Source organism: Myotis lucifugus, unplaced genomic scaffold (assembly GCF_000147115.1).
Source record: "Myotis lucifugus unplaced genomic scaffold, Myoluc2.0 scaffold_22, whole genome shotgun sequence".
Lineage (NCBI taxonomy): Eukaryota > Metazoa > Chordata > Mammalia > Chiroptera > Vespertilionidae > Myotis > Myotis lucifugus.
Window position 1 is genome coordinate 7,516,941 of NW_005871070.1, and position 23,531 is coordinate 7,540,471.

Genomic DNA, 23,531 nt, shown 5'->3' on the forward strand with positions numbered 1-23,531 from the left:
CTGGTCAGGTCGAAACGGCCCCGGTGTGGTAGGGACGACCCTCGGTGAGGTTGAAACAGCCCCCGTGAGGTAGGGACAACCCCAGTCAGGTTGAAACAGCTCCGGTGTGGTAGGGACGACCCCGGTGAGGTTGAAACGGCCCCCGTGAGGTAGGGACGACCCCAGTCAGGTCAAAACGGCCCCGGTGTGGTAGGGACAACCCCGGTCAGGTTGAAACGGCCCCGGTGTGGTAGGGACAACCCCGGTCAGGTTGAAACAGCTCCGGTGTGGTAGGGACGACCCCGGTGAGGTTGAAACGGCCCTGGTGAAGTCGGGACGGCCCCGGTGAGGTTGAAACGGCCCCCATGAGGTAGGGACGACCCCGGTCTGGTAGGGACAACCCCGGTCAGATCAAAACGGCCCCGGTGTGGTAGGGACGACCCCGGTGAGGTTGAAACGGCCCCCGTGAGGTAGGGACGGCCCCGGTGAGGTTGAAACGGCCTTGGTGAGGCTCAGACGGCCCTGGTGAGGTTGAGACTACTCCAGTGAGGTTGGGACAAATAAAGGGGACCAGTATGGACTGATGAACAGGGGTAGATACAGAAGCAGAGCAACATTGAACAGAATGTTAAACTACAGTGGGAAGCCTGGGGAGGGTTGGGGGGGGGATTAAGAGACCAACTGAAGGACTTATATGCATGCATATAAGATTAACCAATGGACACAAGACACGGGGCGGGGGGGGCGGGGGGTAGGGGTCGGGGGAATGTCAAGGGGGGGGAAAAAAGAAGACATATGTAATACTATTTGTAATACTTTAAGAAATAAAAATTATTATTAAAAAAAAAAAAAAAAAAAAGAAAAACCTAAATAAGGGAAGCTAGTCACACAAATATCTAGCAGTATGGCTGGGAAAAAGCACCTAATCCTTCACACTAACACTTCATGATGTATATTTTACCATAGCAATGAGATCCAAAAGCCTTCCTAACCATATGGGTTTATGCAGCTCCTAAGAATACTTGTTCCAGTCCTTATTTAATTAGTGATATTCTGGGAATTGCTGTGGATTAACCCTTGATTTGGTGCCTAGGGAAGGGGTTCTTGTAGTCTTTGGAGCACCCTGTTATAGTGGTTGCCTCTCTAGAACTAAGCACTCTATGTATCACTGTTCCTGCTATATCTGCTCCTTCTGAATTTTTTTTAAATCCTCACCTGAGGATATGCTTATTGATTTTAGAGAAAGAGGAAGAGGGAGAGGGAGAGGGAGGGGGAGGGAGAGAGGGGGAAAAGAAGAGAGAGAGGAAGACAGGGAGAGAGAGAGGGAAAGAGGGGAGAGGGAGAGAAACATTGATTGGTTGCCTTTCGTATGCACCCCAACCAGGAACCAAACTGGAAACCCAGGTATGTGCCCTGACCAGAATAGGAACTGTGATCTTTCAGTGTAAGTGACAATGCTGCAGCCAACTGAGCCACACTGGCCAGGACTGCTTCTGATTTTTTTTGACAGGCTTTGAGCAGCCTGCAACTCATGGCGTTGCCTAGACTGCTGCAGTTATTCCTTCTGTGATGGCTATTCTCTCTGCAGAAGCTGTGGGAGAATTCAGAAGTACGCTTCTTTGCTGCCACCTCCAAGGCCTGGGCCTTCCTTTTAAGTTCCTTTCTCTCCTTCCCAACTGGCTCACTCAGTTGTTTCTTCAATAATGCTTTTTCCTGGGGGAACTGGGCCTTGATTGCCTATCCTTTTGCAGCTGTCTCAGCTTGAGATTGGTTTAGCTCCTACTGTAATGTCTGCATTTCTCTCTCCTATTCTCCTTTAATAGCAAAAGGTCCCTCATTACCTGCAACTGTTGCTTCAAACTGCATTGTATCTATTCCAGGACTCTGTTTTAAGCTTTCAAGTTTATTTCTCATATTAAGAGGCTAGTTCTAGTCTCCTTCATTCAATCTCTCCACTAATTTTTTTTTTTTTGGGGGGGGGGGTGGCATATAAGAGAGTCTTTATTGCAGAAGCCACTATTTTTGTAAGTAGTTGTCCCAAGTTTCTCAAGTTGCTTTCTATACTCTTCAATTTCATTGGTGAGGTGTTCCAGAGAGAATTTATTTTCAGCCTGGACAAATAACTTTTCAGTGACTAGCTGCCTGGTTTCCTCCATTAGCAGTTTTTACTGGATTTGAGTTTCTTTTATTTGCTTGTTCAGCTTCATCACTTCCAACATCATTGCCTCTGTTGGCTTCAAACTTAATGGTCAAAAGCTGAAAGCTTTTCCTTTATTACCTGGATGAAGACAGGGTGCCTATCTCCCCACTTTTATTCAACATAGTACTGAAAGCCCTAGTCAAAGCAATTAGACAAGAAAACGAAATAAAAGGCATCCAATTCAAAAAAGGCATCCAATTGAAAAAGGAAGAAGTAAAATTGTCTGTCTGCAGTTGACATGACATTATACAAAGAAACCCTAAGACTCCACCAAAAAAGTGTTAGAACTAATAAACAAATCCAAGTAAAGTTGCAGAACACAAAATCAATATAGAAAAATCAGTTGCATATTATACATGAGCAACAAACTATTGAAAAAAATCAAGAAACATTTGATTTACAAGAAACATTTCATTTACAATAGCATTAAAAAATAAAACACTTAGAAATAATTATAATCAAGGAAGTGAAATGTCTGTAACTGAAAACTATGAATATTGATGAAAGAAACTGAAGACAATAGATATTCTGTATTCATGGATTAGAAGAATTAACATTGTTAAAATGTTCATACTACCTAAAGCAATATACAGATTCAATACAATCCCTACCAAAATTCTAATTCCAATGACAACTTTCACGGAACTAGAACAGATAATTCTAAAATTTGAGTGAAACCACAGTACACCATGAAAAGCCAAGTCAGTCTTGAGAAAAAAGTACAAAACTGGAGATATCACGTTCCCTGATTTCAAACTATACTACAACACTATAGTGATCAAAATAGCATGTTATTGGCATAAAAAAACAGATGCATAGATCACTAAAACAGAATAGAGAGCCTAGAAATAAACCCATACTTATATAGTTAACTTACAATAAAGACGGCAAGAACATACAATGGAGAAAGGACAGTTTATTCAATAAATGGCGTAGGGAAAACAGAAAAGCTACAGGCAAAAGAATGAAATTGGAGCACTATCTTACACCACACACAAAAATTAACTCAAAACAAATTAAGGACATGAATATAAAACCTGAAACCATAAAACACTTAGAGAAAAACATAGGCAGTAAGCTCCTTGACATCAATCTCAATGATGTATTTTTGGATCTGACTCCAAAAGGAAGTACAACACAGAGGACTGTCATGGCAATGAGGTTTTAGCTATTACATTTGGAGCAGTGTTCAGACTAAGGAACTTTGTGGTATTCGTCTTTTTAAAGGAGGGTATTTAGCATGGAAGAGGGTATAGAAATTGAAGATTTGTGTTTTGTTCCATGGACTCTATCTGACACAAAGGGTTCTCTTTGGCACGGAAATAATAGAATAAGGATGAGACAAGATGGCGGCGGAATAGGCATACGTGTCCCAAGGCTTGTCCCGGAGCAAATAGAATGAGCAGCTGAAACGAATAATATCTACCCCGAATTGGCGAAGCAGACTCAGCTGGTGAGACAGTTTGCAGCCGGGAAGGGCAGAGTTCCCCTGGAAAGGTAAAAACCAGGGTTCTGGGCAGGAAAGTTTGCCATATCTCTGAGCCCAGAGGGTCAGAGGGAAACCGCACGGCACCCAGCCACGTCCCTTGGGACAGGCACAGCCTCTGACGGGGGAAAGGAGATCCGCAGGACTGTTGGCGCTGGGGGATTTGAGATCTGGATGCCATAATTACGAAAGACTGAGCCCAGAGGGGCAGCCTGAAGCGCTGACCAGACCATGCAGTGCCGAGAGAGAACTACATAACCAAACACCTGGAGAAGAGAGATCATGGGGAGACAAAGAAACAGCCCGCATATGAAAGAAAAACAGCCATCTCCAGAAAAGGAAGTAAAGGAAATGGAGGCAATGGAGGCAAGCTACCATTTCTCTGAAAGAATTCAGAGAAATGGTCATAAGGTAGATGAAAAGAATGGAAGACAAATTCAACAATATGTGTAAGAACCAAGAGGAAATGAAGAAGAACCAAGAAGAAATGAAAAATGACATCATTGCTATAAAGAACTCAATAGAAAGCATCAACAGTAGACTAGAAGAAGCAGAGGACTGCATCAGTGAGCTAGAAGACAAGGTAGGAAAAAATACCCAAGCAGATCAGCTTCTAGAAAAAAAAATTAAAAAGCAGGAAGAGAGCCTAAGAGAACTTTGGGACAACACGAAACAAAGCAACATCTGCATAATAGGGGTGCCAGAAGGAGAGGAAACTGAGCAAGGAATAGAAAACCTGTTTGAAAAAATGACAGAAAACTTCCCTGATATAGGGAAGAAAAAACACACAAATCCAAGAAGCTCACAGAGTCCCAAACAAAATGAACCCCAAAAGACGGACACCAAGGCACATTATAATTAAATTGGCAAACACCAACGACAAAGCAAGAATCTTAAAAGCGGCCAGAGAGACAGAAAGTTACTTACAAAGGATCCCCCATCAGACTAGCGACGGATTTCTCAACAGAAACACATCAGGCAAGAAGGGAATGGAATGAAATATACAAAGTCATGCAAAGGAAGGGTCTGAATCCAAGAATACTGTACCCAGCAAGGCTATCAATCAAAATTGAGGGTGAAATCACAAGCTTCACAGACAAAAAAGGACTACGGGAGTTTATTACCACCAAACCAGCAATGCAAGAAATGCTAAAGGGTCTGCTGTAAAAAGAAAAAAATAGGAAACAAAGAAGGAACACAGGGGTAAAGAATAAAAATGGCGACAAACAAGTATCTATCAATAATAACTTTAAATGTAAATGGATTAAATGCCCCAATCAAAAGACATAGGGTAACTGAGTGGATAAGAAAACATGACCCATATATCTGCTGTCTACAGGAAACCCACCTCAGAAAAAAAGACGCACACAGACTGATGGTGAAGGGATGGAAAAAGGTTTTTCAGGCGAATGGAAATGAAAAAAAAGCTGGGGTAGCAATACTTATATCTGACAAATTAGATCTCAAAGTGAAGGACATAAAACGAGATAAGGAAGGCCACTTCATAATACTAAAGGGAGCAATCCAACAAGAAGAAATAACTCTGGTAAACATATATGCACCCAATATAGGAGCACCCAAATACATAGGAAAACTTCTGGAGGAGATCAAGGGAGAGATTGACAGCAATACAATCATAGGAGGGGACTTTAACACCCCACTATCAAAATTGGACAAATCCTCTAAACAAAAAATCAGCAAAGAAAATCAACCCTAAATGACTCACTAGATCAGATGGAATTAATTGACATCTTCAGAACATTTCACCCCAAAGCCACAGAATATACATTCTTCTCAAGTGCACATGGGTCATTTTCAAAAATAGACCATATATTGGGTCACAGACAAAGTCTCTTCAAATTCAAGAAGACAGAAATCATATCAAGCATCTTCTCAGATCACAATGGCATAAAACTGGAAATCAACTACAATAAAAAACAATCCAAAAAAATCAAACACATGGAGACTAAATAGCATGCTATTAAACAATGACTGGGTTACCAGAGAGATCAAAGAAGAAATAAAAAACATCATGGCAACAAACGACAATGAAAACACAACAATCCAAAACCTATGGGATACAGCGAAAGCAGTCTTGAGAGGGAAGTTCATAGCTCTACAAGCCTACTGCAAAAAACAAGAAACAATGAGAATAAATCACCTAACCCTACAACTCAAAGAGTTAGAAAGAGAGCAACAAGAAAAGCCCAGTGTAAGCAGAAGGAAGGGAATAATAAAGATCAGAGCAGAGATAAATGACATAGAGACCAAAAAAACAATACAAAAGATCAACAAAACCAAGAGCTGGTTCTTTGAAAGGATCAACAAGATTGATGAACCTCTAGCCAGGCTCACTAAGAAACAAAGAGAAAGGACCCAAATAAACAAAATCAGAAATGAAAGAGGAGAAATAACAACAGACCCCACAGAAATACAAAGGATTGTTAAAAAATACTATGAACAACTCTACTCCAACAGACTAGACAACCTGGAGGAAATGGACATATTCCTAGAAAAATACAACCTTCCAGAACTTAATCAGGAAGAATCTAAAAATCTCAATAGGCTAATAACTATGGAAGAAATTGAAGCAGTAATCAAAGAGCTTCCAGCAAACAAAAGCCCGGGGCCAGACGGCTCCACAGGGGAGTTTTACCAAACATACAAGGAAGAACTAACTAAAACCTATCCTCCTCAGACTATTCCAAAAAAATTCAAGAGGAAGGAACACTTCCAAGCTCATTCTATGAAGCCAGCATCACCCTAATACAAAAACCAGATAAAGACAACACAATGAAAGAGAATTACAGGCCAATATCCCTCATGAACATAGATGCCAAAATCCTCAACAAAATCCTAGCAAATCGGATCCAGCAGTACATCAGAAAGATCATACATACACCATGACCAAGTAGGTTTTATCCCAGGGATGCAAGGATGGTACAATATCTGCAAATCAATAAACGTAATACATCACATAAACAAATTGAGAGATAAAAACCACATAGGCATATCAATTGATGCAGAAAAAAGCATTTGACAAAATCCAACACCCTTTCTTGATAAAAACTCTCAGCAAGGTAGGAATAGAAGGAGCATACCTCAACATAATAAAAGCCATATATGACAAACCCACAGCCAACATCATAATCAATGGGCAAAAACTAAAACCATTTCCCCTAAGAACAGGAACAAGACAGGGATGCCCCCTCTCACCACTCCTGTTCAACATAGTACTGGAAGTACTAGCCATTGCCATCAGACAAGAAGAAGAAATAAAAGGCATCCAAATTGGAAAAGAAGAAGTAAAACTGTCCTTATTTGCAGATGACATGATACTGTACATAGAGAACCCTAAAGACTCCATCAAAAAATTATTAGACTTAATAAATGAATTCAGCAATGTGCAGGATACAAAATTAATGCCAAGAAATCTATGGCATTTCTTTACACCAATAGTGAACTTACAGAAAGTGAGACTAAAAAAGCAATCCCATTTACCATCACACCAAAAAAATTAAGATACCTAGGAATAAACTTAACTAAGGAGGTAAAAGACTTATATGCGAAAAACTACAGGACACTAAAAAAAGAGATAGAGGAAGACATAAACAGATGGAAGAACATACCATGTTCATGGATTGGTAGAATCAACATCATCAAAATGCCCATACTACCCAAAGCAATCTATAGATTCAATGCAATCCCCATTAAATTACCAACGGCATATTTCACAGATCTAGAACGAACATTCCAAAAATTCATCTGGAATAAAAAAAGACCTCGAATAGCTGCAGCAATCCTGAGAAAGAAGAACAAAGTAGGTGGGATCTCAATACCAGATATCAAGCTGTATTACAAAGCCACTGTTCTTAAAACAGCTTGGTACTGGCACAAGAACAGACATATAGATCAATGGAATAGAATAGAGAACCCAGAAATCGACCCAAACCACTATGCCCAGTTAATATTCGACAAAGGAGGCAAGAGCATACAATAGAGTCAAGACAGTCTCTTCAATAAATGGTGTTGGGAAAATTGGACAGATACATGCAAAAAGATGAAACTAGACCATCAACTCACACCATACACAAAAATAAACTCAAAATGGATAAAAGACTTAAACATAAGACGGGAAACCATAAAAATACTAGAGGAATCCACAGGCAGTGAAATCGCAAAAATATGCCGAAAGAATTTCTTCTCTGATACTGCTCCTAGGGCAATGGAAACTAAAGAGAAAATAAACAAATGGGACTACATCAAAATAAAAAGTTTTCGCACAGCAAAGGTAACTATCAACAAAACAAGAAGGCCCACTGCATGGGAGAACATATTTGTCAATGATATCACCTACAAGGGTTTAATCTCCAACATTTACAGGGAACTCATGCAACTTAACAATAGGAAGATAAACAATCCAATCAAAAAATGGGCAATGGACCTAGATAGACACTTTTTGAAAGAGGACATACAGAAGGCCGAAAGACATATGAAAACATGCTCGAAGTCACTAATTATATGAGAGATGCAAATCAAAACAACAATGCGGTATCATCTCACACCCACCAGAATGGCTATCATCAACAAATCAACAAACAACAAGTGTTGGAGAGGATGTGGAGAAAAAGGAACCCTAGTGCACTGCTGGTGGGAATGCAGACTGGTGCAGCCACTGTGGAGAACAGTATGGAGTTTCCTCAAAAAACTAAAAATGTAACTCCCATTCGACCCAGTGATCTCACTTCTAGGAATATAACCCAAGAAGCCAGAAACACCAATCAGAAAGGATATATGCACCCCTATGTTCATAGCAGCACAATTCACCATAGCTAAGATCTGGAAACAGCCTAAATGCCCATCAGCAGATGAGTGGATTAAAAAACTGTGGTACATCTACACAATTGAATACTATGCTGAGGTAAAAAAGAAGGAACTCTTGCCATTTGCAACAGCATGGATGGAACTGGAGAGCATTATGCTAAGTGAAATAAGCCAGTCAGAGAAAGATAAATACCACATGATCTCACTCATTTGTGGAATATAGAGAACAACAGAGACTGATGAACAGGGACAGATCCAAAGACAGAGAAACAGCGATCAGACTATCAATCCCCAGAGGGAAAGTAGGGGAGGGTGGGGGTAAGGGGAAGAGATCAACTAAAGGACTTGTATGCATGCATATGAGCCAAACCCATGGACACGGACAACAGGGGGATGAGAGCATGAGTGGGGTGGGGGAAAGTTGGGGGTTAATGGGGGGATGAGGACACATTTGTAATACCTTAACCAATAAAGAAATTAAAGATAAAAAAAAAAAGAAGAAAGAAAGAATGGAATAAAAATTATCTATGCTCTACATCATTACAAACTAAAAATATTTCCAAATACAGTGAGGAGCTGGCTCTACACTAGCACAGAAAGCTTTTACTAAAGTGGCAGTGACTCTTAATACTTAAGGTAGCTCCTGTGGACCTGTGTCTTGTACAGGATCTTAGTCCTCAGCAAAGAATGTACAGCAGTGTACTCTGAAGACCATCAGCTAGGTCGGGGGCCTCTGAATATGCAGCACTGGGGGACAGGCTCCTCTGTGCTGAAACAGGGCAGTGGCTGACTGAATGGGATGTAATCTGTGCAGTCAAAATTGAGGCGCTGTGACAGGGAATCTATGACAAGCACCACAGATATTGCTCCCATCAAAGAAAAACAATTCCTCCTGAACCATATATTCTTCCATTTTTTATAGGAAATTCAGTGCCATTCTTATCTTATGGAACCACCATTGTATATGCAGTCTATCATTGACTGAAACATCGGTGTGCAGCACATGACTGTAAAGCTTTGAGATCTGAAATATAGATAGAATAGTTAAAATGAGTTGCCCAGAGTCTAATCTAACTAACTACTTTTGAAATTGAGAAAACTGAAGGAGGGAGAAGTAGAGTGAAGTCAGCATAAGTATTAACAGAACTAGAACCTGGGTCCAACTTCCTTTAAACACAAAGAACTAGAACTGGAAGTCAGTTTGAATTCTAAATTCCATTCCAGCTCACACATTTGACTAAGTTGTGGGTAAGATTCAGAATAAATTCTGGGGTTGCTCTTTTCTGAGGAAGGCTGGAAAAGGAGTAGTGTTATTCCTGAAAGTCATCTGCAAGAGTGAATAGATGTCGCAGTGCTATATGGCTATGGACTTTCAGAGCACAGGGCATGTATAGAAATTCCGTCTCAGCTGTCCAGTTAGAAGCTGACATTTGACGGCAGTCTGTGAGTGTCTCATGAACAAAGTGTTCTTTGTATCCATTCCTGGCACCTACCTTAGAGTCTGGCAAATATTACTTAGCAAATATTTTAATTATATGATTGAATGTAAAAAGGAGAAATTATAAGAAAAACCTTGAGTAATCTATGGACAAAGTTAAATAAATAAAAAATAACATTAACAAAGTATCCATTTCAGAAGTGATGATAAAACTCAGAGGCCCAAAATGTAATGAGTCTAAGTCAAATTTATTATATAAGTTGAGGATGGAATTAGGAATTCAAACTGGCTTTCTTCATTTCTAGTTCTTTGCATTGAATGTCTGTCTCTCACCCTCTTGTTTGCACTTTCCACTTTTAACATTCCACATTGCACTGTGGAATGTTTCTTCTATGCTTTGGTTCACTAATTCTCTTTTCAGTTGTATTGCCTGTGTGCTGGGCAATGTATTTGAAAAAATAAATTAATGCATTGGATGACAGCATCCTCCTCCACAGTGAACTTTTATTGCTTCTCTTAGAGCTATCAACCCAAGACCATCTTAATATAAGTTCTGGACTTAAAATCCCCTGATCTAGCAAATGAGGGGAAGCAGAGCTGCAAGTTCTTAGGAGGGCTGAGTTAAATCAGTTCACCCCTACTCTGAGGGCTCACTATTTTGTGCTTCCAACTCAGAGTAAGGGGCAAACAATTCTTGGAAGACTCCAGGTTTTGATTATACCCAACCCTTCAGTCTTGTGAGACACCTGAAAGCAGAACTCAGCTTCAAAACTGGTAGGCTATGATAAACAAAAATCCTTACAACAAAATAGTTTGGAGAAAATGGGCTCATTTCTATGAGTTCTCTTCTTCTCTCAGATGCTTCTAAGAATTTGTTTTTCATATTTTATCCAGCTTCTTTAGTTGTCTTTAGCGGGAGTGTTGGTCCAAACTACCTAGACTGCACATTATATAAACAGAATCTTTTATTTGTTCTAAATCATTCAATCTGTAAGCTGGGAGTAAAAGAAAATGTCCTTATTTTACTAAAAGGATCTATAGAAATGTACATCAAATATCATACTTAATAGTGAAAAAGAAGAAACACTGCCATCATATCATATATGAGACAAGGATGCCTACTAGCACTATTCCTATTTAAAATTCAACTGGTGATGCTAGACAATGCAATGAGAAAAGTAAAACAATTAAGAGGTATAAACACTACCAAAAAAAAGGACCACCTACCTAGAAATTCTATTGAAAATCTATTGGAGTAAAAAACACTCTTAAGATGGCCAAATACAAGAAAAATATACAAAAACCAAGTTTCTAAGATAACAACAATTACTAATTTAAAAAATATGTGTGTATATGCAAAAAGATTCCATTAATGTGAAAAAAAGAGTGGCTTAAATAATATGCTGTTTTAATCTTTGTGTTCCATTAAACATAAAACAGATACATTTAAAAGTAAGTTTCTGTGTTATAGATCATTTATAAAAAGGTAAGCCTTTGTAATATTATTAAAAGTGACCAAAATGAATACGTACTATTTTTTAAAAGTTTTTACTTATTTCAGAGAGAATAGGACAGTGGTTCTCAACCTTCCTAATGCCGCAACCCTTTAATACAGTTCCTCATGTTGTGGTGACCCCCAACCATAAAATTATTTTCATTGCTACTTCATAACTGTAATTTTGCTACTGTTATGAATCATAATGTAAATATCTGACATGCAGGATGTATTTTCATTGTTACAAATTGAACATAAGTAAAGCATAGTGATTAATCACAAAAACAATATGTAATTATATATTGTGAAATATTTCTAATTACAAATAAATGAAATTTTGTCTTGAAGCATGGTGTAGCATGGGTAACAGTCTTAATATAGCAACAATAAACTACATCGCTACATTTTGCGACAGTATGCGTAAAAAGCCAACGTCAGTGCAAAGGTTGAGATTGCTTCTTTCTCACTAGATCAGAAATTCTTGGGGCAGTCTTTGCAAGAGCACAACAAAGATCATCTTCCACAACAAGTCTACTTCTGTATTTAGGCTTGATAACCAACAAGCTGGAAAACCCTGTTTCACAAAGATATGTTGTTGGAAATGGAAGAAGAAGGCGCAACACAGTCTCAGACAGAACAGGATATGACTGCAAACACTTGATCCAGAATTTTGTAACTGGCATTGTAGAGAAATCAGTTCTCGCTGCATCGTTGTTAATAAGTTCAATGAACTCCTCTTGTGCTATCTCAGGAACATCTTCAACTTTGACTGTGAATGGGCTTCTGGCAAGTGTAAATGGGGTGTCAGGTAGATTTGGGAAGTATGATGAAATTTCGTCTGCAAGCATGTGCAAGTGTTCTTTCACAGAAATTATCATCGTAATCCTTTTGTCTGGTTCAATGTCATGTTCCTCAAAGAAAGCAGATAAGGTAGGCAACATGTAAATTTTATTTTCATCCAATTTTTTTTGGCAAAGCTGAAGTTTCATTTGGAACGATCAGATCTTTTCAGACAAATAGAGGCATGTTGCATTTGGTCCTTGCAGTGATAAATTTAACTCATTCAAGATGGCAAAGATATCAACCAAGTAAGCTATTTTCTGCAGTTCACTTTTATCGCTGAAAAGTGCTTCAAACTGTGGTCTTGCTTTCTGATTAAAAAGTTTTGAGTTCATCACGAAGCTCAAAAACACATTTTAAAATTTTTCCTCTCGGCAACCATCTCACTTCAGTGTGAAATAGCAGAGCATTGTTCGGCGCATCCAACTCGTTGCACAGTTGCGAAAACAGTTGACTGTTTAAAGTGCTCGCCTTTACAAAACTGACACAACTTATGACGCTTTTCATTACTTCTTGTAACTCTTGTGGCAGTGTCTTCGATGCTAATATTTGCCGATGAATTATACAGTGAATTCCGACGACTTTTGGTGACTCATTCAGTACCAAACGTTGAAATCCAGATCGACATCCTAGCATAGCTGGAGCACCATCTGTGCAAACACCACAAACCTTTTCCCAAGAGATCTTATGCGCTTTCAAAAATGAACCAACTGTGTCAAATACATCACGTGCAGTAGTTGTCATTTCAAGAGGTTTGCAAAACAGAAACTCATCTTTAAAGTCGCCATCATTAATATACCTCATGTAAACCAGTAACTGTGAACAGTTTGCAATGTCTGTAGATTCATCAAGCTGGATACTAAATATTGGAAGTGGAGCAGATTTAATTTCCTGGATTACCTGATCAAGAATATCAGCAGACATGTCATCTATTCTTCTGCGGACAGTGTCGTTAGATAAGGAAATTGCACTCAATTTCGTAACAAATTCGTCTCTGATCATAACTCAAACAATGTCTTTGGCATCTGGCAACAGTAAATCCTCAGCAATGGTGTGAGGTTTCATAGCTCTGGCGATTCTGAGTGCCACCAAATATGAAGCTTCAACGGCTGCTACATTTTGTTTGTGGTACTTGCCACCAGTGTCAAGTCTGGCTTTCTTGAGTCCATCAGCTTTGCTTCTAAAATAGTTGGTATCCTTGCCGGCAAAGCTCAGATGCTTGCTATCAAAATGGCGTTTTAGTTTGTTCGGCTTCATAGATTCAGCTGATAGAACTTCACAACAAATAACACATTGCGGTTTCTCAATTCCTGCTGTAATTATTGAGGTAAAACCATACTGTAAAAAATCCTCACTATATTTTCTTTTCTTAACGTTCTTCTCTACACGATCCATTGTCATGGGATGGTTTGCTAATGAAAATAATATATAACAATAGCTTTAATAATACAAAAGATGATACATGGCATAGTTCAGTCAATACAGTTCATTAAAGTTTCCTATGATTTACCATTCTCTGTGTTGTTGTTTTTTACATACCTGTTACTATCACAAGGGGGCAGTATTCACATCAACCACAGCTGAATATAAAAAGACTGATCAGCATCCAGATTAAGTTCCCATGGTACAGATTTTTTTTTGCAGTAGTTGATGATTTTACAGTACATGATTTTACATTTACCCAGTAATTATAATTCATGAAGTGTCGTTTTACCTCCAATACTGCTGCTTTCAACACAGCAGCTGCTTTCTACACAGTAGCTGCTCTCTACACATGTGTGACTGGTCCGCATAAGTACATTATGGCGCCAACCCTGTCACATACACCTGTATTTGTACGGGGTGTACGTGATGGGGTTGGCGCGATGATGTCATCACACCGGGTACTCGTATGTGAGCGTATCTGCATGTGGGTGGACCCACCTGGAGACGGAGAGAGGAGCGGTGTCTTGGTTCCTAAGACCATCGAAAATATGTGTTTTCCGATGGTCTTAGGCGACCCCTGTGAAAGGGTCGTTCGACCCCCAAAGGGGTCGCGACCCACAGGTTGAGAACCGCTGGAATGGGAGAAGGAGAAAGAGATAGAAACATCAATGATGAGAGAGAATCATTGATCGGCTGCCTCCTACAAGCCCCCTACAAGGGGTCGAGACTGCAACCCGGGCATGTGCCCTAATTGGGAATCTACCATGACCTCCTGGTTCATAGGTTGATGATCAACCCCTGAGCAATGCTAGCCAGACAAATAAGTGCTATTGAATTTGTATTTGCTTACTTTCACATTATCTAACTCCCTTACTAGATTATACAGAAGGGTATGGACTATGTCTGTTTTATTTATCACTAGAGTCCTGGTGCACGAAAGTCGTACATGGGGGGGCGGGGGTCCCTCAGCCCGGCCTGCACCCTCTCACAATCCAGGATCCCTCGGGGGATGTCTAACTGCCGGTTTAGGCCCGATCCCGCAGTCGGACATCCCTCTCACAATACGGGACCACTGACTCCTAACTGATGGCCTCCCTGCTTGCCTGATCACTCCTAATCACTCACCTGCCTGCCTGATTGCCCGTAACCACTCACCTGCCTGCCTGATTGCCTTTAACCACTCTGTCTGCCTGCCTAATTGCCCCTAACTGCTAGCCTGCCTGCCTGATTTCCCCTAACCACCTCTGCCTGCCTGCATGATCACCCTAACTGCTCACCTGCCTGCCTGATCACCCCTAGCCACTCGCCTGCCTGCCTGATCAACCCTAACCGCCTCTGCCTGCCTGCCTGATCACCCCTAACTCCTCACCTGCCTGCCTGATCGCGCCTAACTGCTCGCCTGCCTGCCTGATTGCCCCTAACCACTCTACTTACCTGCCTGATCACCCCTAACTGCCTCTGCCTCGGCCCCCACTGCTGCGGCTTCATCTGAAGGACATCTGGAAAGACGTCCGGAAGGTCATTCAGCTGTCCAGTCTAATTAGCATATTATGCTTTTATTATTATAGACTAGAGGCCTGATGCATGAAAATTCGTGCAAGAGTAGGCTTTCTTACCCCAGCTGCTGGCACCAGCTTCCCTCCTGCACCTAGGACCTGGGATTCCCTCTTCCGGCCACCAGCAGGCACCCAGGACCTGGGCTACTTCCCTCCTCTGGCCTCCTGCAGGCACCCGGGACCCAGGCTGCTTCCCTCCTCTGGCTGCCCACAGGCACCTGGGACCCAGACTGGCTTCCCTGGGACCACCGCAGGCACCCGGGACCCAGGCTGGCTTCCCTCCGGCTACCTGAAGACACCTGAGACCCAGGCTGGCTTCCCTCCGGCCCCAGCTTCATCAGGAAGGACATCCGGAATGACATCCAGAAGATGTCCGGTCTAATTACAATATTACCCTTTTATTATTATAGATTACATCTTCCGCAAAGAGTGCCTGGTATATAGGAGGTAAGACATACATATTTGTTGAATAATCCTACCTAATAATAGAGAAACATGGTAATTAACCATAACTTCGCTACACTTCCCATTGGCTAATCAGCAGGATATGCAAATTAACCACCAACAAAGATGGTGGCTGGCAGCCAGGCAGCTGAAGTGAGCAGGAGGCTTGCTTACTCCAGTGATGGAGGAAGCCAAGGTTCCCAGACTGCCTCAGCCCAGCTCTGAGCTCCGGATGCAACAATGTTGCAATTATAGAAGGTAAACAAACTCCAGATACCTGCTTTCAGCCGGCAGCGGGCTCAGAGCTTAGAGCGCCAGTGATGGTAACAGAGTTTCAATTATAGAAGCTAAACAAACTCAGATACCTGCTTTCAGCCAGCCGCGGCCTCAGAGCTGGAGCCGGCTCTCAGCTCCAGTGACAGCTATAGAAGGTAAATAAATCCCAGAAGAAAAAAAAAAGGTTGGGAGCTTCAGTCACCTGCCAGCCTGAAAACTGCCCTCAGCCCCTCACCCAGACTGGCCAGGCACCCCAGTGGGGACCCCCACCCTGAAGGGGGTGTGACCAGCTGCAAACAGCCATCAGCCCGTCATCCAGGCTGGCCAGGCACACCAGTGGGGACCCCCCCACCCTGAAGGGGGTGTGACCAGCTGCAAACAGCCATCATCCCCTCATCCAGGCTGGGCAGGTACCCAAGCGGGACCCCCACCCTGATCCGGGACACCCTTCAGAGCAAACCAGCCGGCCCCTCCCATGCACCAGGCCTCAATCCTATATATCCTAATATGCAAACTGACCCTAACAGCAGAAAGGCTGGGAATGACTGGTCACTATGACACACACTGACCACCAGGGGGCAGATGCTCAATGCAGGACTGTCCTCTGGTGGTCAGTGCACTCTCACAGTGGGGAGCTCTGCTCAGCCACAAGCCAGGCTGACAGCTGCCAGTACAGCAGTGGTGGTGGGAGCCTCTCCTGCCTCCTCAGCAGCGCTAAGGATGTCTGACTGCAGCTTAGGTCTGCTCCCCGCTGGCAAGTGGACATCCCCCGAGGGCTGCCAGGCTGCCAGAGGGATGTCTGATTGCCATCTTAGGCCCAATCCCCCGGGGAGCAGGCCTAAGCCAGCAAGTGGTCACCCCTGAGGGGTCCCAGACTGCAAAAGGGCACAGGCCAGGCTGAGGGACCCCTACCCCCGAGTGCACAAATTTTTGTGCACCGGGCCTCTAGTTATAAATAAACTAGAGGCCCGATGCACGAATTTGTGCATGGGTGGGGTCCAGCTAGCCCGCCCCAATCGGGGCCCAATCAGGACAGGGCTGGCCAGGTGGGGGGGCCACAGGAGTTCGGCTGGGTGGAGGGGCCATGGGCGGTTGGCTGGCCGCCTCGCCCCCGATCAGGGTGGGATGGGCCAATTGGGGGCGGGGACAGCCGCAGGTGGTTGGCTGGCCAGCCGTGTCCCCGATTGGAGTGGTGGGGGGCAATCGGGGGCAGGCTGGCAGGGGGGAGGGGCCATGGGCAAGACTGGCCAGGGGGAGGGGCCGAAGGAGGTTGGCCGGCCGGCCCCGCCCCCAATCGGGGTGAGGGGAGCAATTTGGGCCCTGATTGGGCCGGTTGGCCGCCACAGTACGCATCATAGTGACTGGTCATTCCAGTCATTCCAGTCACTTGGCTTTTATATATATAGATTGAACAACCATTACAACCGGTCAACTGAACAACCAGTCAACTGGTCGCTATGACGTGCACTAACCACTAAGGGGCAGACACTCAATGAAGGAGCTGCCCCCTGGTGGTCAGTGCGCTCCCACAGCCAACCTCCTGTGGCCTGGCCAACCTCCTGCTGTCTCTTCCCACCGGCTGGCAGGCCCCGATCTCGAGCCAGGCAAAGGGACCCCACCTGTGCACGAATTCATGCACCAGGCCTCTAGTCTGTAATAATAAAAGCGTAATATTACACATCGACCAAATGGCTGAACGGAACGACTGTCCGGATAATCTTCCAGATGACCTTCCGTACGAAGCCAGGGCTGCGAGGGCTGAGGCAGCCAGGGCTGTGAAGGCCTACTCTTACACCAATTTCGTGCACTGGGCCTCTAGTTTTGTATAACATTCTACATTAATTAAAGTTCACCTTTTGTACAGGTAATCAGTTTCATAAGAGCATACCAAAATCTCAAGTACAAAATAAGTAAATACTTTGGCTTTCAAGTGATTTTAAAAATAATTTGAAAAAATAATATAATAGATGAATCTACTGATAGCAACAAAGACATTTCACACTAAAAGAGGAAGGGGTACAAATTAATGTGGTTAGTAACTGCAGAGTAATACCACTCCAGGAAGGACAAGGAGAATAAGAACCCCAACTCTTGATCACGGAACTGTTATTTACTTTCTCAACCACAGAACAGTCTCCAGAATCTCATTATAGCTGATGCTTTTGCAAGTTTCTCTGATCACAATAGACCTGGATCTGATTTCTTACAGACTTTGTAAAGGCACTTTCACGTTCTAAGGTGGTTCTAACAAAATTAACAAAATACTTAATGCATCTACTCAGTGAATACTTTTCTTTTTTTTTTTTTTTAAATATATTTTATTGATTTTTCACAGAGAGGAAGGAAGAGGGATAGAGAGTTAGAAACATCGATGAGAGAGAAACATCGACCAGCCGCCTCCTGCACACCCCCCACTGGGGATGAGACTTTGTAAAGGCACTTTCACGTTCTAAGGTGGTTCTAACAAAATACTTAATGCATCTACTCAGTGAATACTTTTCAAATAAAACTTATCAAAAAAATTATACCATGGCACAGGAAAAGAAACAAGCCCATTTAAGTGGCTGTCAGCTTCCATTTCCTCACTTGGGTTTAAGGAGAATAAATAAATATCTAGTAAAAAGCAACTGAACTCACTAAAAATATGAGAGTTTTAAATGCTGTGACACAAAGGAGTCAAAAATACTGGCTTCAATTTTTCCTTCTATAATATAACAAAATTTGGATTTCAGCTGACAACTTCTAAACTAGGTTTCAGCCCAAAGCAATTTAGAAATAGACAAGTCAGGAACTCCTTAAAAATAAATTAGGGATTATAATGAAAATGCTGACAGATGCTTCTTTATAATAATGCCTGGTGAGACTACTATATCTTAGGAATGACTACATCACAATATGTTTGCAAGTTCTGTATATTAAAATGCAACAATGCCGCCCTAACTGGTTTTGCTCAATGGATAGAGCATTGGCCTATGGACTGAAAGGTTCCAGGGTTGATTCCAGTCAAGGGCACATGCCCAGGTTGTGGCTCAATCCACAGTAGGGGGCATGCAGGAGGTAGCCGATCAATGATTCTCTCTCATCATTGATGTTTCTATTTCTCTCTCTCCCTCTCCCTTCCTCTATGAAATTAATAAAATATATTTTTTTAAATGCAAAAATGCCTAGCTTATAATTAAATTATGATCATGAATAATAATTAAATAAAATGTTATTAAGAAAGTGTGATGTGACAAGAAAATATACCAAGTTAAAATATAATGCAAGCAAGGATTTATTAGAACTTGCCATTTAGAAAATTTAAACAAGAGAAAATTCAACATAAATACTAAGAAGAGAAGTCAAGAAATACAAACTCAGTATGAACTAAAAATAAGTGACATCCAATGTGACAGGTGTATGCTATAATTATTTATGAAACCATATCTGTCATGAGATGATCATACCCCTAAAATAAGACCCAAATATAAAATTATATATACACAAATATAAAACTTTAAAAAAATTCTTAGGATCTTTAAAAAAGATCCTGATTCTAGGATCTTTGATCAGCTGCTCAGCTTTCTGTTGCTGCAACCTTTTCTGCAACTACACATCATACTGTCTTTGTCTTTGATAGTTATAATCCACCATTTGTATCTACTCCTGTTTTTGAACTATCCACACCTATACTGCAACATAAAATGACTGTCAATACAAATTGGGGCTAAAAATCCAACATAAACAATTCCATAAAAATAAAATAAAAAAATACATGGTATGCCTTCATTTATTAAGAAGCTAAAAAGAAACATCAACTTCATGTTTCAAAGTGAAGTTAGAAATCCAAAAGCATTACACAGATGACTTCATTAGAAAGCTAGCAGAGGCCGAGTGCACGAATTTGTGCACAAGTGGGGTCCCTAAGCCTGGCCTGCAGGATCGGGCCAAAACCGGCTCTCCGACATCCCCCAAGGGGTCCTAGATTGTGAGAGGGCACAGGCCAGGCCAAGGGACCACACCAGTGCACAATCGGGGCTGGGGAGGGACATGAGAGGTTGGCCAGCTGGGGAGGGACTGTGGGAGGGGTCCAGGGCATGTCTGATCCCTCTCGCTCAGTCCTGATTGGTTGAACCCCAACAGCAAGCTAACCTACCGGTAGGAGCATCTGCCCCTGGTGGTCAGTACATGTCATAGCATCTGGTTATCTGGTCAACTGTTTTCCCCCTGGTGGTCAGTGCACGTCATAACGAGCAGTTGAGTAGCCTTAGCATATCATTAACATATTAAGCTTTGATTGGTTGAACAGCCAACCAGTCAACTGGTCAACCAGACACTTAGCATATTAGGCTTTTATTAAATAGGATATGCAGGCCTCAACATACATCTTATGATATCAGTGCACAGCTCATCTTAAATAATTTATAATGAGCTTTCTTAAATGACACCATTTTCTCTAATTTCAAATAATGAAAATATTGGATTTTTGTATTTGCAAGAGTGTGTTCTAGTGGGAACCATATTTTTCTGTGTATAAGACACCCCCAATGTATAAGATGCCCCCCACTTTTCCAACCCAAAATTAAGAAATCAATATTTTAAACATTTTGCTGGTTTTCTTCTTACAGCCTTCTTCTTTTTTGGCATCTTAAGGAGTTTTTCTTCCTGTTTTCTCCACTGTCTGATCATACACTCATTGAGAGGAGGTCCAAATTGTCTCTCTACAGCTCTATTTCCATGCTCTTTTGCATAGCTGATTACATTCAGTTTGAATTTTGCAGAGTAAGACAATCACTTACCGGTATTTATTTTTTTAGATCTGTATGGGCTAAGAACGCTCTGGTCCCTGTTGCATCTGTGCACTCTCCATCTCCACCTCCAATTACAGCATCAGCTGACGTCAGTAACAATAAGTCTAGTGATTGGAGGAAGCTGTTTGACAAGGTATGGGCAGCTACTCACCCACGCGACTCCCTACTAGGCTGACTTCCATGTATAAGACACCCCTCGATTTTCAGTCTAACAATTTTAGAAAAAAATAGTGTCTTATCCATGGAAAAATACAGTAGTTAACTAACTCAGTCGTTCTGAACAAGGTACAATTTGTTCCCTAAGGACATTTGGTGATATCTGAAGACATTTTTCATTGTCAGGAGTGAGGAAGAGTTACTAGCATCTAATGAGTATGCAGCAGCCATAGATGCTGTTAAAATCCTAAATGGCACTGGCTGGTTTTGCCAAATGGTTAAAGTGCCGGCCCTCAGACTGAAGGGTCACAGGTATGATTCCAGTCAAGGGTGTGTACTTTGGTTGCAAGTTCAATCCCTGGCCCTAGTCAGGGCACGTGTGGGAGGCAACCAATCAATGTGTCTCTCTCACATTGATGTTTCCCTCTCTCTCTCTGTCTCTTCTCCTCCATTCCACTCTCTCTAAAAGTCAATGGAAAAAAATATCCTCAGGCGAGGATTAACAAAACAAAAAAATCCTACAATGTACAGAACAGCCCTTCCCAAAACAATCATCTGGCCCAAAATATCAATAGTGCCACTGTTGAGAAACCTTCCACTGACTCCTGTTTCCTTACCAAGCAGCAATTCCCCTAGTTTCCCTTATCTTTAACTCAAATAAAAACTCAAACCATCAAACAAAATCAGAACTTAAGGCAAAGAGGAGGACTGAAGTATGTAGATGACCTCCAAGAACAATTTATTCACTCATTCATTCATTCATTCAACAAATGTATAAAGTACAGTATTAGACATGGGGATACTATGGTACCCAAGAAAGATAAGATTTCTGCTTTCATGTAGGTTATGTTCTAACTAGTGGCCCGGTGCATGAAATCCATGCATTTGGGGGGTGGGGGAGGGGGTTGTCCCTCAGCCCAGCCTGCACCCTCTCCAATCTGGGATCCCTCACAATCCAGGACTGCTGGCTCCCAACCGCTCGTCTGCCTGCCTGCCTGATTGCCCCTAACTGCTTCTGCCTGCCAGCCTGATCACCCCCTAACCACTCCCCTGCCAGGCTGATCAATGCCTAACTGCTCCCCTGCCAGCCCGATTGCCCCTAACTGCCCTCCCCTGCAGGCCCGGTCGCCCCCAACTGCCTTCCCCTGCCAGCCTGGTCATCCCTAACTGCCCTCCCCTGCCAGCCTGATCATCCCCAACTGCCCTCCCCTGCCAGCCTGGTCATCCCTAACTGCCCTCCCCTGCCAGCCTGATCACCCCTAACTTCCCTCCCCTGCTGACCCGGTCACCCCAACTGCCCTCCCCTGCAGGCCTCGTCCCCCCCAACTGCCCTCCCTTAAAGGCCTGATCGCCCACAACTGCCCTCCCCTGCCGGCCATCTTGTGGAGGCCATCTTTGACCACATGGGGGCGGCCATCTTGTGTGTTGGAGTGATGGTCAATTTGCATATTACCTCTTTATTATATAGGATAATGATTCTCAGGTTGAAAAAAATCTTCAAACTAAATAGAAAACCTTCAATGCTTGACATATTCTGAAAAATGGATGCAGCTATGCACAACTTTCCCAATGAACATTTGTTCTATTTTTGGAAAAGTATTTATTTTAATGAGCCAAAATAATCTTCCCTGTAGTTTTCACCCTCTGATCATAGTCCTGCTCTCTTGAGTCATAAAGAACAAATTCCTGTTCCACATGACAGGCCTTTATATATTTAAAGACAACTATCATGAATCTCTGAATTTTGTCTCCTAAAAGCTAAAACAATTTCACCAGTGCCTCTTACAACTCTTAAGATTGAAAGGAAATTAGTAAAAATTCTAAGGTTTTATAAGAATACTAGAGGCCTGGTGCACGAAATTCGTGCATGGGTAGGGTCCGTAGGCCTAGTCAGTGATCAGGGCCAATCAGGTTCCCCACCTCCGCACGGTTCCTCCCACCTCCCCGCCTCCTCCTTCCCTCGCTCCCTCAGCACCCTGCCGCCACCGCTGGTCGCCCACCATGTTCCAGGCCACCCCCTGGTGGTCAGCACATGTTATAGCGAGTGATCGAACTCCAGGTCTCACGGTCGAACTCCCAAGGGGACAGTTTGCATATTAGCCTTTTATATATATAGATAGGCTATGAATTAGTAATGGCTACATTTTCTTGAACTATCCTTCTCAAAACCACAATATTGATTTTAATACGAAATAATAAAACATTTACTAACCATTTTATAAAAAGCAGTATCATTGACAGTTGAGATGTATTATTGTATTTAATTACCATAACAGTCCAATGAAGTAGCTTTCCTTTGGACATGAAAAAAATCAAGCTCAGAAAAATTAAAGGAATTTTTTCAATGATCATATTCTTTTCCTAAACTCATGCCCTTTTCACTTTATTATGTTACCTAAAAATGGTGCTGGTTTTCAAATTTTAATTCAATTACTTCCATGAACCAGTGTTACAATGAAGCTAAATTCAGAGTAGTTTATAGTTGCATAAAGAAGAATCCTGTCCTAAAATAAAAGCATTCTAATACCAAGTGTCTTTTCATAAAAATATACATATTCTTGTCCTATACCTATATAACTCTCTATACAGATACACTGAATTATTTCATTAACAAATTCCATG

The 23,531-nt window shown here is 42.1% G+C and overlaps 2 protein-coding genes across 2 annotated transcripts in view; both read right to left on the reverse strand.

Moving 5' to 3' along the window:
* Positions 1 to 2,201, reverse strand: part of CCDC121 (coiled-coil domain containing 121) — a 12,006-nt gene extending 9,805 nt beyond the window's left edge. The window contains 5 exon segments of the mRNA XM_023751466.1: positions 1,398 to 1,787; positions 1,790 to 1,861; positions 1,864 to 1,934; positions 1,997 to 2,021; positions 2,024 to 2,201. Of these exon segments, the coding sequence (XP_023607234.1) occupies positions 1,398 to 1,787; positions 1,790 to 1,861; positions 1,864 to 1,934; positions 1,997 to 2,021; positions 2,024 to 2,201 (736 nt within the window).
* NUBPL (nucleotide binding protein like) overlaps positions 1 to 23,531 on the reverse strand; it is a gene marked incomplete at its 3' end in the record, with an annotated part of 206,430 nt that overhangs the window by 63,751 nt on the left and 119,148 nt on the right. The window lies entirely within an intron of this gene.